General features: G+C 35.6%; 1 protein-coding gene across 7 annotated transcripts in view; it reads right to left on the minus strand.

Moving 5' to 3' along the window:
* Positions 1-7,792: 7,792 nt before the first annotated feature.
* LOC120768980 (leupaxin) overlaps positions 7,793-19,600 on the minus strand; it is a 71,987-nt gene continuing 60,179 nt past the window's right edge. For 6 of the 7 annotated variants that reach the window (XM_040095790.1, XM_040095788.1, XM_040095785.1 and 3 more), the window contains 3 exons: positions 18,384-18,797; positions 18,084-18,314; positions 7,793-8,758 (listed from right to left, as the gene is read on the minus strand). In XM_040095790.1, the coding sequence (XP_039951724.1) occupies positions 8,492-8,758; positions 18,084-18,314; positions 18,384-18,797 (912 nt within the window). In that variant the 3' untranslated portion in view covers positions 7,793-8,491. Of the gene's footprint in view, positions 8,759-16,867; positions 17,901-18,083; positions 18,315-18,383; positions 18,798-19,600 lie in introns of those variants that run through there. The other variant, XM_040095791.1, reaches the window with a different exon arrangement.

Consider the following 19,600-nt stretch of genomic DNA (forward strand, 5'->3'; position numbering starts at 1 on the left):
AGAAATATTTGTAGTCGGCATATTCATAACTGTGCCAACAGAAGCGTTGGTTTCTCAAAATATTCCAATTAAAAATGCCCAACTTAAACGAAATAAAGTTAGAAATTACAGTTATTTGAGTGTATTTGTCGGCGGTATGGAATTGTATCTATTGTGAAAACGCGGCCGGAACGAAATGACAATGAAACGGTGTGCAAAAGTCATTTAGTGGAAGAAGAGCGACATGCGGCCGTTTAAGAGAGTATTCGTGTACAGTGTTGCCGCTATGCACGAATATATATAAAATTTGTTGAAACTTTATTTTAATAATTTTTTAAAAGTAGCTGTGTTGTATATGCGGCCATTTTTATACTCTCGCAACAAAGTTGCTAAGGAGAGTATTATAGTTTTGTTCACATAACGGTTGTTTGTAAGTCCTAAAACTAAAAGAGTCAGATATAGGGTTATATATACCAAAGTGATCAGGATACGAGTAGAGTTGAAATCCGGATGTCTGTCTGTATGTCCGTCCGTCCGTGCAAGCTGTAACTTGAGTAAAAATTGAGGTTAAGTTCGAAGATGGGCAAAATCGACCAACTGCCACGCCCACAAAATGGCGAAAACCGAAAACCTATAAAGTGTCATAACTAAGCCATAAATAAAGATATTAAAGTGAAATTTGCCACAAAGGATCGCATTGGGGAGGGGCATATTTGGACGTAATTTTTTTGGAAAAGTGGGCGTGGCCCCGCTCCCTACTAAGTTTTTTGTACATATCTCGGAAACTACTATAGCTATGTCAACCAAATTTTATAGAGTCGTTTCTTTCAGGCATTTTCATATACAATTCAAAAATGGAAGAAATCGGATAATAACCACGCCCACCTCTCATACAAAGGTTATGTTGAAAATCACTAAAATGCGTTAACCGACTAACAAAAAACGTCAGAAACGAAAATTTTACGGCAGAAATGGCAGAAGGAAGCTGCACCCAGGCTTTTTTTAAAATTTGACAAGTAAGGAAGGGCTAAGTTCGAGTGTCACCGAACATTTCATACTCTCGCATGATAAAGTGATAATCGAGATTTCATTATCCGTCATTTACATATTTTTCAAATACCGTATTTGTGTAAAGTTTTATTCCGCTATCATCATTGGTTTCTAGTGTATATATTATACGAGTACAGAGAAGGCATCAGATGGAATTCAAAATAGCGTTATATTGGAAGAAGGCGTGGTTGTGAATCGATTTCACCCATATTTCATACATTTCATACATGTCCTCAGGGTGTTAAGAAAATATTATGTACCGAATTTCCTTCCTTTAGTCAATTCTGGACGCTTCTGGTCGATCGCCTGCTTCAAGCGGTTCAGTTGTTCGCAGTAGATGGTAGATTAAGCCTCTGGCCATATGGGAGCAGCTCATAGTGGATGATTTCCTTTCAATCGCACCAAACACACAGCAAAACCTTCCTGACCGTCAATCCCGACTTGACCACTGTTTGGGACGATTCACCGGTCTTCGACCACGATCGTTTTCGCTTGATATTGTCGTATGTGATCTATTTTTCGTTGGCAGTCACCGTCCGCTTAAAAAGTGGGTCAAGTTCAATCCGTTTCAGCAGCATACCGCAGCACCCAAACCTCAAGTTTTTTAGTATATCCAGCCTTCTGCATATGGTTTAAAATGGTTTGGTGACTAACTCCCATCTTCTGGGCGATGTCACGAGATGTCACATGCCGGTCTAGCTCGATGTTTTCCATGATTTGAACGGTATTCGTCGTCACAGGTCTTCCGCCGGCTGGCTTATCCATGGTGTCGTTTTCACCCGCTCTGAATCGTCGAAACCGTTCCTCGGCAGTTCGAAGTGATAGAGTACCATCCCCAAACACCATTAATCTCACGGAACGTTTCTCTAGCGGATTTGTCTTTAACGAAGGAAAACTTTAAAATAGCGCGAATTTCGGCGTTAGTGAACTCCATGTTTACACGTCTATAACTGTTGAACGTACCCAAACTAATCGTGCCTAGCGTCGTTCTGTAGGTTATGTCAACACCTTTCAAAGATGTATAGTTTTGCCAGATACGAGCTCTGTAACGCTTTATACATAGCCGCGAAGTTCAAAAGACAAAAAGGTGGAAGGGAGATATTTTCCAACCTATTATAATTACACTACTCAACAACCCTATAGACATATGAACCTTTACTTCTGCCTTATACATACATATGTACCATATGTACAATTTTCCACAAAATAATAGGAGTGGCTAAATGAAAAATGTATTTGGCTGTAAGCCTTTTCAGGATCACATCTCCTTGGTTTTGCTTTTTACAGAAAAATGGGAGTTTTGGACATTTCCTAAATTTTATATTAAATCTAAAAATATTCGCAAAATTAAAACTTTATGGTTGTCAAATGAATTTCGAAACATAGTCCAACGTTCCTTTAACGCGAATATATTCCCTGAGAAACGATCAAATATGGCGGTGCTAAAACATGGTAGTGTAGTCAGTAGAGTTGGTCCAAATCTCTTGATTGAAGGCGTATTGATGAGGTAATTCGTAACATTTATATGGGTATACCAACAAGAAATTACCCTTAACATTACGCAACGAAATGGTGTAAAGTCACGGATTTGATGGTATGCTTCAGTTTCCTGAACTGTTTCTGAACGAAATCCAATCAGTTTGAGAAATCCGTGGCAGGAAGTGAAAGAGGTGTGGGAAGGATTATCATTTGAACGTTGCCAGAATCTGATAGACTATATTTCTAAGAAGTGTGATGCTCTGTTAAAAAAACCATAGCTATTCAATGAAATATGAATTATTTTCTTATTCCATAAAGGTTTAAAACCAGTTTATGTTTTCATGTTTTTAAAACTTTTCGTACTACATAGAGTACATCTATTATTATGTGAAAATAGTATTTTAGTTTATTTAACAAAAATTAAGATATCAATATTTTAATTGAAATAAACGGACATTGAAATGTTTATATATAGTGTATCGTCACCTGAAATGCAAAATAACGTAACAACATTTTCGGAAATTTACAGTGGCATGAATGAAACATGAAATAAAATGGAACATGAGTGAAACAAAATTTTAATATTGGTTAAAACTGGTTTATATCTGACCGCAGAACCTGAAAATGTTGGACATATGTAATATTATGTATGTAATTTGAAGTAGTGACGCGTAATCAATAAGACACTCAATTTCGAATTTTTTGATGATATGTACTATACGTTATTTTGCATTTCAGGTGACGATATGTACATTAGTGAATATGTTGCGAAAAAATTTGGTGACAAAACTAATTTTTATGATTGAAATTTGGAAGAATCGTTTTGTTTGTCACTCCTACTGTTATTTGGGGTCCATTGTATATGTACATGAGTAGCTGGGCTGAATCGCTGCAAATTTCATCCATTTTCGACATTCCACTATTTAGTTATGATATATGACATTTGGTCGACCAGAAGTTTAAAATTATTATATGAGGTATAAAGAGGCAGAAAAATATGCTCTCTCATTAAGACATTTTACAGATTGACCGATACGTAGGTTGCCTTTTATATCGCTTTCCAAATTTTCTCTATCAAGATCTATACATTTTTGCATGCGTTTGAACCAATTGTCGCAGCGCTTTTGCCACTCAGGTTAAGGTATCATCAGCGAGTACGGGAATAAAAAGAAGTCACCCGGTGCCAAGTCAGGACTTCACTCATCAAATTGTTGTTCTTGGTGCTTAAAAATGCCATATTCTGTGGTTGGTTTTCCAGAATTCTTTAAAACAACCGGCAAAAAAAATACTTTGTGCGTTGTTCTAGTGATAGTGGTAGGTTGTGACATGTTCCGGACTTTTGGAAGTTCTTCTTGCTCGAAGGGATTCTGTAACCAGTCTCTATTTGAGACATTTTGAGATAAAGTCTCATTTTGTGACTAGTTACTATTCACTAAACAGTCTCTAGCGTTAGTCTCAAAATATTGCCTCAAATTTGAAATCTGAAACTAAAAAGCTATTATCAATATACTGAATAGAGATCATCCTAGATATTAATGGATTGTTGTTTTTTATATTTTGTAAGCAACTCAAATATGAAAAGGTTAAAAATACAATACAGTCAATTTTAAATAAATTTCGTAAATTTTATGAAACAAAGTCAACATATATTTTTATTGAAATTATGTTTTTTAACTATGTTATAGAAAATTTAATATTTGTTATCGACATATTTATTTTCATTCAAGCGTAAAAACATCTCTGAATAATGAAATGTCATAAATTTTGTGACTGTCACTTACAGAATAGCAAAATCGTCTCAATTCTCAAAAATTGTCCCAAACTTAAAGTCTCAAATTTAGAGACTTGAAACTGTATCACAGCACAGAATCGCACGGTAAGTCTCACAATAGGTCACATGACAATCGTGCAATACCAAGTTATGCACATCACCAGTAGTTTCTGGAAAAACAACTACTTTTGAATTGAATTAAGTTAATCGATGAACTGTTACTGAGATAATCCACGTCGAAAGTTGTAAAAAATAAGGTCGCAAAAATGCGATTTAATTCCATTTTAAATGTTAGAAATATACGCAAAGAAGTCCACGTATTCGTTATCTGCGACATTGAGAGGTTGCAGTTCAATTTTGTCCAGTTTTAGGCGGATGGTATATTGTAAAATCACAATTTTCAAAAAGGTTCTTTCTGTTATATGGAAATTTGTTCGGCTGTTTCCGATTTTGCCACTTTACAACAATAAAATTTAAAAGTTATAGGATTTCAGCAAAAACTAGGCGGTATCACTACTGCTTTATGAGAAGTTGGTAGAAGGTCCCACTGACAGGAAGTACAGTTGACATAGCGTTTATGAGATATGCACGCCGACTTTAAAAAAAAAAATTTAATTGCAGATGTACCACTCTTCTGCGAGACCCTGTACCAAATTACAGCTTTGTATCTTAATTTGTGGCTTAATTATAGAATTTTGTAAGTTTTGAGTAACGGTGATGGACCACTTCGCCTATCTACAGACAGACAAATAGTTGTATAATTCAACTTATTCAACTGTTAGGTTAACAAAACTATTATACTCTGTGACAACATGTTGTTATTCGTTATTCGATGAAACCGTAAATTGATTATAAACATGTTTTGTAGCGTACTAAGGTCTAACATCGGTCATGGATTCAGTTTCTTTATTCTATTTCATGTTACTTGTATACTGTTCTTTGCATAACAGCAGCGCTAAGAATCATTCCAACGGCGGCACTATAAAGGTTATTCAACTGACCACCAATCGACGTTGCAGTTTAAAGCTCTGCTGCAAAATCAGCTTCAAGATTGGCTATATTAGGTGAATTCTCTACAAGGCCGTAGAATAGTGGACAAATTGGACCACATATTCACACGCTTTATTTGGGAGAGAAGGTTCTAAGTCACACTAAAAGAGGGTGAATGGTACACACCAGCGAAACTCATAACATCTATACAGATGGTTTCAAAATGGCTAGTGGAATGGGAGTCGGAATCAGAGCCTACTGACATCATATGCGAGCCGGATAGGCATAAGTGTTAACGCTACATGCAAAAAGTGTAGAGAGAGAGAGTGTTGACATGAGAAAGGCGCTGGAACATCTCCTAAGCCTGTGTCCAGCACTCGTTTTAAGTACCCAGGAGCTTTGGAGTTCAAGAGACTAGACGAAGTATCAAATGCAGATATCGAGTCGCTTTTAAAAGCGTTGGCGTCCTGTATCACTTCAAACTAAACTAGACTGCCACCTGGCATTACTAAGGACCAGTAGGTCTATGTATAGCGAAATAGCCGGCCAATATCACCTAAACTATATATAGTATGGTATAAGCTATAATTTTTACTACAAATTTCACAGAGATACCTTCCATTAAGATAGTATGTGCGGTACAAAGTCAACCAAACTTGGAACTTGGTATCGAATTGGTGCCCCACATTTGTTTACCAAGACCACAACCTTAAAATTAATAGCTTACTTGGGATTTTAGAAGGTCTCACTAGCTGGACTCTTACGTCACTTAAGAAATGTGTATCAAAATTTTCCCTTACAAAGATATTTGCAATACTTCGTTTATCACTGCAAGTCCGGGTTGAAATCTGGGCGACTGTTTGTATGTCCGTCCGTCCGTGCATGCTGTAACTTGCGTAAAAATTAAATATCTTGATAAAACTTGTTATGCTTGTTCCTTAGTACAAAAAAAATACGAGTTGGTAGATAAGCGTAATCGGACTACTGCCACGTCCACAAAACGTCATTAACTGAAAAACTTAAAAGTGCCATAATTAAGCACAAAACTAAAATATTAAACTGTAATTTGGCACAGGGGATCTTAGTAGCATAGGTCATATGTTGGCAGAAAATTATGAAAAAGTGGGCGTGGCTCCGCCCTCGGATAAGTTTAATGTACATACATATCTTCTAAAGAACTAAATCTATAATAACCAAATTTGCTAAGCGCAAATATTATAAGAACTACTACTGACAGTATATGGATCAAATCGGAAGGCAATCCCACTCATTCCCCATATAACGGTACTGTTTAAAACTACTAAAAACGCAATAAATAAATAACTAATTTCGTCAGAGACATTAAATTTTATCTCCGAGATGGTGTGAGAAGGCTTTATGGGAGCCTGTGTGAAAATTGAACAATAGGCGTGGCGCCGCCCACATTTCTGTGAAAACCCACATCTCAGGACCGGGAAGTAATAGTCCTCATATATCTAATAAAAGGTTCTCGGACTTTCGGGTAACTTCTTACCGCATGTATCGGTCAATATATGAGTTATCTTAATAAAATTGTGAGAGCGTGTTTTTCTAATAACGGTACATCTTTGTGCTGAGAATGTATAAAAGCGCATGAAAACTGATCCTAGATCCTATGTAATACATATTCATTATACCCTGAACAGGGTATATTAAGTTTGTCACGCAGTTTGTAACACCCAGAAGGGTGATGATCAGTATTTTGAGCTGAGTCGATTAAGCCATGTCCGTCTGTCTGTCTGTACATATACGAACTAGTCCCCCAGTATTTAAGATATCGTTTTGAAATTCTGCAAACGTCATTTTCTCCTTAAGAAGCTGCTCATTTGACGGAACTGCCGATATCGGACCACTATAACATATAGCTGGCATACACACTGAGCGATAGGAATCAAGTTCTTGTATGGAAAATTTTCTTATTTGACAGCGTATCTTGCGTGTGAGTTATTGTTCATAGAAATTATGTAATATCGGAAGAAATTGTTCAGATCGGATCACTATAGCATATAGCTGCCATACAAACTGAATGATCGGAATCAAATGCTGGTATGGAAAACTTTTGCATTTGACAAGATATATTCACGAAATTCGGTACAAATTATTTTCTAAGGCACCAATGTAATCTCCCAAAAAATTGTTCAAATGGGATTACTATAGCATATAGCTTCCATACAAACTGAATGATCGGAATCAAATGCTTGTATGGAAATCTTTGGCATTTGACATGGATTACAAAATTGTTCAGATAGGATTACTATAGCTTATAGCATCCATACAAACTCAACACATAGTTACTAAAAGAAATGCACCTGTGAAGGGTATATTAGCTTTGGTGCAGCCGAAGTTAACGTTTTGTCTTGTTTTTGTTATTCGTTTTGCATGATAATTATCATATTGCATGCCACCTAAACCAACTCATCTAAAACCTTTTCCACTGTTATTTTTCCGTCGAAACAGTTCACTTTCAACAGTCTTCCGTTAGCTATTACATAAACACATTTTAAATAGTTTGTTTCTTTATAAATTTATTCAAATCGATTTATTCGCTTCCCCAATAAATTTCAATCGTAAATAATTGCTCATGACTCTTTATAAGTATATGGTAACAATCTCTTACAATTTTCCGGAACTTCCAACAGTTGGAATATAGACGACTTTTATTTCGATTGCAAACTCGAATAATAAACGATTACTTTTAGTACATATTATCAACAAAGTTTAGAGTTTATAAGACAAATGTAATTTGTATACCTAATAACAGTAAATTATAAAAATGTTACCTGCAACTTACGAATTTTTGTTTACAGAAAAAACGAAGAAAAGATTGTACAAAAAATTGTCTAAAAATAAAAATGATTGGTCGGCATAACATTTAAGCATGGGTTACATTAAGCAATTGGGGTTAATAAAAAAATATATAATTAATTAAATATTATAAACTATATGCTAAAGTTTGAATGTTTGCGCAAAATTATTTTACATTTCAAGTTACGTGGCAAAAAAATACAATTTTGAAATAGCGAAAAAGTTGAAATTATAAAATGTTATCTTTCAAATAAAAAATAAACACGCGTTTTTCCATCGTCTAACAGTAACAACATAAGCGGCATACATAATTTTTATGTATTTAGTATGTATGCATGTACAGTATATGCGACTGTTGTGATAGTCTTGACTATTGGGCGATGATTTTAGTTAAACTATTTATCCGAAAACCTTTTCAAAGCATTCGTGGCAATATGGCTTGTCGTTTTGTTCCTTGAAGGTGCCTTTATTGAGCTGCTTCAAGCAGAAGGCGCACACAAAATGTTCCGGATGGAACTTCTTGAACATGGCAGTAATGCAGCGACCTGTGATGGGTTTAGAGCAGCCGGCGCAAAGAGAGCCGCGTTTTGCATGGTAATGTGTCTCACAATAGGGTAGACCTTCGTGATCGAAGAAAGAGCCACCTTGGAAGGGTCGCCGACAGTCCTGCAAATAAAAAAGTGTACAATTAGCTAGGGAAATACGATTTTTTATTATTATAACATTAAAGTAAGAAGGATGCAATAAACCATTTCAGCTGTAGCAGGACCGAGTATTTAAAAATCGAGATTGAAACAAATGGACATTTTTAAATCATTTTAGTTATGAGGATAACCTAATCTTGTAGTGATTGTACGGTAAAACTAAGTTCATAAATACCATTCTCACTTTCAGACATTTTATGCCAGTATTTTATCAATGCTCAAAACTTAATGATAACGGCGAAGTAGTTTGGGACTGGCACAAATGTTCCCCTCACTTACTCATCAAGATACCTGACCACAGCAGTGAGCTCTAAGCCGATGAAGAAATTACTCTCCTGGGGCAGTTAACTCAGTAAGGAACGTAAAACTTTAGAGACCAACTGCAATCAGACTTTTATTATCGAGAACATCTCGGTATAAATTTCGATGGCTGGTATTAACATAATGCAATATTAAATTATTATGTTTACTAGGTCACAAAGATACATACATATGTCCATCGGGCAATGGCAAAGGCAATGAGCTTAAATACTAAGAAAGTCTAGAGCGTTTACCTCAGACTAAACACTACCATTCGCAGGTTGCATACACATTATGACTAAAGATCGCGAGTTGGATGACTCTTGTGTTGCGAAATTCTGTAAGTCCGACCGAGCGAATGCCTTATAGTTAAACAACAACCTTTCTTTGGTTTTGCCCATTGTTTTACCGGAACGATTTTGAGGAGTGTCCCAAAGTAAACAGAACTCCTGTTGCAGAGTGCACGAGTGGTTTCAACATTTTCAAATTGGTCGTGAGGAGATAAATGACTATCAATATGTGGGTCAATCAAAATCCGTGATCACCAGAAATTCTATCAAAACTGTGCGTGAATTCATCCAAAATCATCATTGAAATTCATGGAAATGGAATTAAACATCTCCAAAACATCGATTTATGACATTTTGACCGAACATTTGGGCTTACGAAAGGTGTGTGCACGGTTTGTTCCGCACAAATTGACTGACGACCAAAAATTGCTCAAAATTCAACATTCGAAGGACGCTTGTGACCGATTATTTGACCGAAAATCACATTTTAACCATTAACCACTCCCTGTATACACCTGATATGGCAAACGGCTTGCACCGGCATACTGGCGGCCATACCGACCAACGAGCTAAAACACTCGTTAGACATGCTTTTGGATCGTGCAAAAAGCTGTATTGAAGCAGAAGGAGACTATTTTGAATGAAATAAATTGATTTTGCCGAGAAAATCATTTGTTCTGTTTTTTATTTTATTGTTTACTTTGGAACCCACCTTGTATAAAGTCCGAATACTGATTCAGAATTACACTATAAACGAGAACTTAACTGACAGATGTTTGCTAACCAGACATTGAGAAAACGACCCTTAGATTAAAATGCATAACTTAAAAAATTTAAATATTTTAAAATATGTGCTGATATTTACTTCTTTCAATGCATCTAAATGGAAGATATATACTCCTGTTGTGTTTTATTTGAAAAGTTGTGCAAAATGCCAAATAATCAGAACAAATTAATGCCTGGCCAAAAAATTCGCATATTGGTATTGGATGAAGAAAAGTTATAATCTCGGCAACTAGCAGATAGAATTGGTTATAGTCATTTAACTAATGTTATGTTCGTCTTCTACAAAAAAAGAGAATAGTGATGTGTTGGAATGTAAAAAGGGATCAGGTCAGGTCAATTGAGAGAGCAGAAAACTTACTGTGGCGGATAAGTGTAGGCGAGCGCTTTAAAAGGGAACTTTCTATAAGGGCGTATGCAAAATTTTTACCAAGTGGTGACCATACGGCAACGTCTTAGAGATATAAATTTATGTAGAAGACGGCCTACCAAAAACCGATTTTAAAACAAAAAAAAAAAAAGAAATGAAGGAAATGAAGGATTTATATAGTAGGTGGCCTGCCAAAAAGCCGCTATTAAATCAAAAAATGAAGGCTCCATGACATTCTTGGATAAAATGGACCAAAATTGGGATCCAAATCATTGGCAACAGATTTTGTGGTCTGATAAAAGCAAATTCAATTTTCTAAGCTCACAATTTTTTAACGCAGTTCAGTTTGAATTTCCCCGATTGATTCTGTAGTAAAGAAATTTAAGTTTCCTCAACAAAATGATTTGGGGCTTGGCTTTTCATACCATGTTTTGTGGCCTCTAGACCTTGTTGATGGAATAATGAATATGCAAAAATATGCGACAGTGTTTAAAAATCATATTATTCTTATACGAATCGCCTAGTCTTCCAGGATGTCTCAGCACCCTGCCAACGTGCAAATAGATAAGTTTTGATTGGAAAGAAATTGTGTATAAAACCTCTTTACAATACTGGTATATATGATCCTATTAAGCTCTATTTATTATTTTTAGTTGTTCAATATATTTAGTGATCAAGGGTATACTAATGTGAAGTTGCTAAACAAACGCTAACAAATAAAAATCAATTGATAAAGATTCTAAAACTGTATGGTCCCGTTATAAGAAAATCAATTGAGGTCATAGTGAATCGCTTTAAATTAATAATAATAATAATAATTTCAAAACATTTTATACTTTTGATGAAAATTAATATGAAATCAATTAAATCAACGAAAACGAAAAAACCGATTTCATTCTATAAACAATATACAATGTAGCCTACACCCTCTTCACAGCGATGCTTTTATGCCGAAAATGCCTTCAATACGCTGAATAAACGACGACCACAAAAAAATTACGCCATATTCAAATGCATTGCATCCTCAGCAATGTAATAAATTAATTTTCATTAAGCGAGTGAAATCTTATTTTGCATTTAAGCATACGAAAGCATACCACACAAGCACAACGACATTAGAATAGCAACGAAAATGAATTATGAATTGAAGAATTGCATTCATGCAGAGCCATTAGATCGTTTACAACTGTTATGCGCTTTGGCACTTTGACAATGCCTCCAACACTGTGTGTGTGTGTGTGTGTGTGCTGCGAGAAGTAAAAATTTGTCGCCAACAAATAAAGTGGCATTATAAATTGCCATCAAGACATCAAGAAATATTTGGTGTACTCAAAAGATTGAAACACAATTAGAACAATGCATATAAGGAAATACGAACATACATAAATACATAAATTGATAATTGCGCTGCAGAGTAATGGGCATCAAAAGTGCAGTGGTATGACGTCAGAGATACCTGCAGAATGGCTAGTATATTTTCGTATCAGCTATTTAAAAAATCTAGTTTTTAGTTTTATTATAAGTTTTTGAAAATCTGCAATTACTTTTATGACGCTGTTTTAACTTTAGATTCTTCCAACACAAAAATCTAAATAATTAGAAGGCAATAAGAATTGACAAAGTTATGCTATTTTTACACTTCTCCAGCTTTACTAGGTAAAACTAGAATCTAAAGATATACTTTTTTGGTGTCTGATGATCTAGCACCGAGTTATGAGGGACACATCAATTAAAATTTTTTCCGAAACGCTCCAGAGTAATTGCTACCATTGTCGTATTTTTTAATATAAGGTTGTCAAATATCTTCATTCCGCCTTTTTGTCTTTTGAATTTCGCGGCTATGTATAAAGCGCTACAGAGCTCGTATCTGGCAATACATCTTTGAAAGGTCTTGTCATAACCTATAAAACGACGCTATACAAATAAATATGAAGTTCACTAACGCCGAAATTCGCGCTATTTTAAAGTTTTTCATCATTAAAGGCAAATCCGCTAGAGAAACCTTCCGTGGGATTAATGGTGTTTTGGGGGATGGTACTCTGTCACTTCGAACTGTGGAGGAATGGTTTCGTCGATTCAGAGCGGGTGAAAACGGCACCATGGATAAGCCAGCCGGCGGAAGACCTGTGACGACGAATGCCGATCAAATCATGGAAAACATCGGCATGTGGCATCTCGTGACATCGCCCGGAAGATGGGAGTTAGTCACCTGCAGAAGGCTTGATACATAAAAAAGCTTGATGTTTGGGTGCCGCATCATTTGACGCAAAAAAAATCTTCTGGACCGAATCAACGCCTGCGATATGCTGCTGAAACGGAACGAACTCGACCCATTTTTGAAGCGGATGGTGACTGGCGACGAAAAATGGATCACATGCGATGACCAGGAAGGTTTTGCTGTGTGTTTGGTGGGACCGTTTGAAGCAGGCGATCGACCAGAAGCGTCCAGAATTGGCCTATAGGGAAGGGTTTCACCAGGACAACGCCAGGCCACACACTTCGTTGATGACTCGTCAGAAGCTACGGGAGCTCGGATGGGAGGTTTTATTGCATTCACCTGTTTCTGTCCATGGCGAACGCCCTTTTTGGTGTAAAGTTGAACTCAAAAGAGGTTTGTGAAAAGTGGCTGTCCGAGTTCTTCGCAAATAAGGAGGGGGCTTCTACGAGGGGGTATTATGAAGCGCATATTTGAACTAAATCCGATCACTGTAACACTTTTTATAAAGCATTGAATAAAGAGCAGAAAAGCGAAAGGGAGGTATTTGACAACCTGATATTTCGGCATGAAAATTTAACAACATATTTGTCGAATGTCATCCTGAAATGTTCCACTGATATTTTAAAAAAAGGTTTTAACTGTTTAATAAATAAAAAAAAAACATTAAAATGGGCTTTGTTTTACAGAATTTATACCTACCCCCCTTAAATAGCCCGAGCTTACATTAGTAGGAAGTAGAACGATTATTAATAATATTTAAAGCCATTTAATAAACAAAATTTACTTGGTTTGGAAATGATAGGAATATGATTAATTCGGGTTTGATTTCTTTTCTTCTTCATCTTCATAGAGGAGTTGACAAAACTAGTAGAGGCTACGTATACGCATTGTCTAACAAAGAACAAACTAAATTCGCACTATAAGCCTTTAAATGCTCATCAAATTTGGCTTCGCACAGAACAAGAATAAAGTTTAATAGATATAACTTAGTGTAAATAGTAATATAAATAAAATTTAACCAAAAAGGAAAAATAAAATATCTAAACAAATTGAATGTACCAGAGACTATCTTAGTGATAACGCTATAATCAAATTACTTAAATTTAAAATTTTCTAATTCGAAAATCTAGATATTCATATACTATATAATACTCAATATTTTTTATGTATAATGCTTATATCTTGGTAATTAGGACAGAACGAAGAGTAAGTTATGTAGCTGAGTGTATGTTTTTTATTGTCACATAATAAATAATGTTTGATGCCTTAGGCAATATTTCTAGTCAAATTTCGTTAAGATATGTCGTCAAATAAAAGGTTTTCCAAACAATGTCTAGGTTACGTCGTACTACAGGGTGGGCCAAAAGAAACCAAGGGGTGTAAAAGTTTAATAACTCGTTCGTTTATTAATTTTTTTTATTTTTTCTTTCAGATTATATAGACAACACTTGGAGAATTTATAATGGGGAGGTACACAACTGAACAGAGAACCAGAACAATAGAATTTTATTATTTAAACCAGTGATCAATTATTTTAACGCAAAGAGCATATCGTCGACATTTTAACGTCAGAATTTTTCATTTGAATGGCTTTGTTAATAAGCAGAACTGTAGGTTCTGGGGTTCTCAAAATCCAAGAGCCATTCGTCAACGCCAATTACACCCCATCAGGTGTACAGTATGGTGTGGGATCACATCTGAAAATGTCATTGGGCCTTACTTCTTCGAGAATGAAGATGGAAGTGCTGTAACCGTAAAGGGAGAGCGGTATCGGTTTATGATAGAAAATTTTCCTGCTCTTGAAAGCAGACCTGATTTCAGCAGGACGGAGCTACTGCCCACACTGCCCGAGACACAATGGCCCTTTTAAGTCAAATTTTTGGAGGGCGAATAATTTCCAGAAATTCGGAAATTATTTGGCCAGCGCGATCGCCAGATTTGACAGCACCCGACTATTTTCTTTGGGGTTATTTGAAGGAGCGAGTGTATGTGAACACGCCAGAGACAATCCTTCAACGCAAGGCAAACATTGGTGCAGAAATTCAAACGCTACAGCCACAAGTTTTGAAAGATGTTATGGAAGATGCTCTAAAAAGAGCCCATCAGTGCGAAGCTGAAAACGGCGGTCATTTAAGAGACATCAGTTTTCGTACTTAGTGTAAAAAAATTTCCCTTTTGTATATTATATAATCTGAAAGAAAAAATAAAAAAAAATTAATAAACGAAAAAGTTATTAAACTTTTACACCCCTTGGATTCTTTTGGCCCACCCTGTATAATGATCCGATATCGGCGGTTCTGACAAATGAGTAGCTTCTTGCGGGAAGAGACATTTGCAATATTTTAGACCGGTATCTCCAAAACTGACCGACTGTTTCGCGTATATACAAACGGACATGGCTAAATCGATTCAGTTACTCAGTCTGATAATATTTGATTTTGTAGGGTTTCCGATGCTTTCTTATGAGTATTACAAACTCAAAAAAAAAGTTCTGATTGCTGGCAACCTATCAAATGAACTAGGATCTGATAAGCAGAAAAACAAAATGCGACTAACTTTGAAAGCGAAATTTAAAACATATTAGCAAAGAGAACTGGCAAGACATAAATATGATCGAGTGGCAAATGCGTTGAACAGCTGCAGTCGTTGAAGGTACTACAATGTAAAATATTCAAAGACATACACGAATTACGTTCAAGAGAAACTGACGTGATTTACATAAAAGACGACATACATACATATACATATATGAATATACTTATGAAAGAGACATTTGGAAATATATGTATATTTGATATGTGGAAGGTAGGGTGAGCCATTTTGATCTGCAACATTTAAATGCAGTAAAGTTTAAACTGTCTCAATAGTGTGATTTAACTGGTAATTAGGGTGCCGATTAGGGATAGCTGAAAGTTGGCCTATTTAAATTTATAAAAAGGATTTGGCGGATGGTTATCTTTGATACAGCAAAGTAACAGACATTTTGCTTAAATATGAGTAGTTTCTTTTATATAGTATATCCTTCCCTTGTAAACTTATGAACTTATTACGTTATTTTGCATTTGAGGTGACGATATAAAATTTTGGTTAATTATATATTAAACGGAAATTGATTAAGTTTTAAAGCAGTTTTTTTTTAATGTATAATATATATTGTAAAATATAATTATGCAATGTAAATTAAAATAAAAACGAAAACTATCCAACAGTTTTAGAAACAAAAATAAACTATTGTTAGTGGATTAGTAAAAAATAGTTTTTTTCTTTACAAACAATTTTTTAATTTTTAATAAAAAATTATTGATTGCATTGAAAAAAATATTTGTATATAGTTTTCAACTTTATAAAATATATTGACATAAGTATATGGAACTACCTTAAATTATGATGTATTCATAAGAAATATTGTTTTCCTATAATATATTAAAGAATGTATAATATATACAAGGCAATGTTTATAATTTGTTTAAATACAAACAAATGGAAATTAAATTAATGTGGGTGGTATTGAAAAGAATATTATAAATAAAACAAATTCGCGGTAATTTTTCTTAATAAATAAGTATAGAAATATATACGTATGTATGTATAGAAAGTTTGAGCGTATATGTGAGTGCAACCCATAAACATATATACATATCTATGTACATATATAGAAATGAGCACATACATATGTTTGTATATACATACATGTGTATATGTAAATATATACTTGTGTATAAATATCTGCACGTACATAACCACATATGTTTGAAGGTCACATACGAAGAGCCCTCCAAAGTTTTATCTTCGAGGTCGTAGGCCTACTTCGAATGAACGAAAGTATGGAAAGCGACCACCTTGCAATCGTCAAATTTGGCCTCATGGTGACCCTGACGAGCGCAAGGTCTCGGACCCAATCGCATCTCTACCGGCATGGTAATCGTGAATGCACGATACTTGCCAGATAGAATCTGACGACTTTTGATATGTGTATTTTTGTGTTTGTGTTTTTTGTTATTTTTTTTTATATTATTTATATTTTATTTTTATTTACAAATAAACAAATTACAATAATATTGCCTTGTATTTAAAAATACCTTAACTTAACCTAATTTATAGTTGATTCGATTTGTTAGTTATTATACTTTCACTTCTTCTATGCTCATCGAATTTCCATTCGATACTAATTCAGTTAGTTTAACTAGTAGAAATAAGTGTTACACGTGTGTATTTATAAATTATTTTAACATATTCTTGAGGCACGGTGGCACAGCTGTTAACTATGCAGAAATTTCAAAAGTTCAGGGACAACATAAGGCCATGTGGCATGAGCAGGGACACAATCACTCTGCCATTTGGTGCACGTACCAATGGTTAACGAGTTCATGCGTACGCACTGCCATGCCTGTGGGTAGCACGGGGTTTCAACAGCAAGATCAGGAATATATATCAACTTATTGTAGCAGCATGAACGGTGGCGATCGTATACTTTTATGATGAGGAAGAATCAATCGAAATCCAATTAGTTGTTGTTTTTTGTGCAATACTTTTCAATGGAACACGGTTGTGTGTGGGTGTGTGTGTGTGTGTGTGTGTGTGGATGTTTTCGTGTGTTTGTGTAGCCGTTTGTGTAATTTCGATTTGTGTAGAGGTATTTGTGAATATATATATATAGGTGTGTGTAAGTGTGCGTGTTCAACCGCATTGCTGTACTTGCGTAAAATATCAGCAAAAATAGAAACTCTATTTTCCCGTATATCTTAAAATGATCGACCGAAACGCACGCTGGCTGCTCTTTTTGTTTTTGTTTTCAACTTTTGCACCCGCCACGCACTGACTAAATATAATAAGCATGCATACATTCTAAAGTATGTACATATGTATATTATCGCATAGCTTTATATGTAGCTGATTCAATTTTGTTTTTGCAAAGTATCAAATAGACTCAAAATTAATGAAACGTTCTGAAATTAACAAACAAAAAAAAAAGCAAACAAAACTTTACGAAAACCCGTTTCTACAAATTTGGAGAAATTAAATTCTCCATAAAATCAAATTGTATCTCGGTTTATTCTTCCTCATCAACACCCACGCATGTTGGACAGACGGGTTTGCCTTCCATGGCGTAAAATGATTTTCCTCTCACCGCTTTCTTGCAATCCTAGAAAGGTGAAAATTACAAATAATTGAGAAACACATACATTTACAACGGTTTCTTTAAACAGAATACAGTACATGTGCAAGCAATTATTGTAAAAAAATCTTAGTTTCGCAATTAGACTGCAAATTTTGGATTTACCGCATCATGTAAGCTATAGAGCTGGAGCATATTGAAAGCACTTACCCGGCAGACGAAGCAGTCAGGATGCCATTGCGAGTTCAGCGCCGAGATGTAGTTTTCCATAATAGCACGATTGCAACCATTGCACTTGGGCGCGAACATTTCGAAGTAATCATTGCGACAATAGGGTTTGCCATCGCGTTCATGGAAACCGTCCTCGCCAAATTGCTGTCCGCATTGTGCGCAGAAGAAGTGCTCCGTGTGCCATGTCTTATCCAAAGCTGTTACGCATTTCTGCAAACGAAAATGTTTGTTCATAATTCCAATTCATAATCTAAATAAATATTAGCCATAAGTCCGTACATCTAAAATAGCGCCATTGCAGTAAGCGCAACGTGGACTGAACAAGTTGTGGTAGTCCGGCTCACAGTATGGGAAGCCATCGCGTTCGAAGAAGTTGCGTGTGCCCAACTCCTGGTTGCAGTGGTTGCATGTGAAGTGTTCTGGATGCCAGGTCTTGCCCAAGGCTGTAATCACTTGGCCCACAATTGGCTTTTCGCAAGCATTGCAGCAGCCCTTTTGCACGGTATTGACTCCTTGACGACTCATATTGGCTTGTAAACTACCAAGCATAGAATCCAACTGATCTGGTTCGTTATCTTCTACAACGGTAGAAGTGGTGGTCTCGGTGATAGTTTGCGTTAAATGTGATACGCCCTTATTCGGCTTAGCGTAATCGGTAACTGTCTGGTGGTGATGGTTCGAACCGTTATTAACCTAAAAAGAGTAATGAAATAAAAATTTAAATCCTTTATTAAATCCTTGATCATTTATGAAGGACTGAAAAATTGTATCCTAAGTACATATGTATGTATGTATATATTAAAATTTTTTTTTTTTGAGTTGTTAGCTGCGTTGCCTTACGTTCTTGTGTGCGATCTAAAGCGTCTGGTGAAAATTTTCAAACTGAAAATACTTTTATGCGCGCCGAACTCAAAAACTTAGCAATCGGTTATCGTGTCGAGCACAACAACAAAATAAATCGAAAAATATAAGAGGCAGCAAATAAGCAAAGAGCAAAAAAGACGATGACCGTGTTACGGACTGGCAAATGCGCCGACGCAAGTAGCAGCTTTACAACTGGGAAGCTTTAGTATTGCCAAAAAATATCTATATGAAGTATTCCGGCCTAACGTCGGCAGCGCCCCTCATTTATTTGCATGCATATATGTACATATGTATGAAAATGTGTGGCTTCCCTTAAATAAGCGAAACTGATTTTGGTTTTGCCTCGGCCGCGTCTATACACCCAACGGGGTATTCCCATTTGCCGCATTTTCCCAAGTTCTGCTCGAAACAGTCAACACACAATCAATTATACTGTGTGGGTATTGATATTTTGCCTAAAAGTCATATGCGAATTGTCATTGCTGATAATACTCTTTAAAGCTGAACATCGCGTCGTCCCGGATAGGCATAGTCTAGTAGACTCATTGCTAAGTTACAAATTGCACGTACGACTTTTGCGTGTTTGTTTAAAAATAAAATTAATTTTGTGCACAATTTAAGTTTTGTTTCAA

The sequence above is a fragment of the Bactrocera tryoni genome, chromosome 2 (genome assembly GCF_016617805.1).
Source record: "Bactrocera tryoni isolate S06 chromosome 2, CSIRO_BtryS06_freeze2, whole genome shotgun sequence".
NCBI classification, from domain to species: Eukaryota; Metazoa; Arthropoda; class Insecta; order Diptera; family Tephritidae; genus Bactrocera; species Bactrocera tryoni.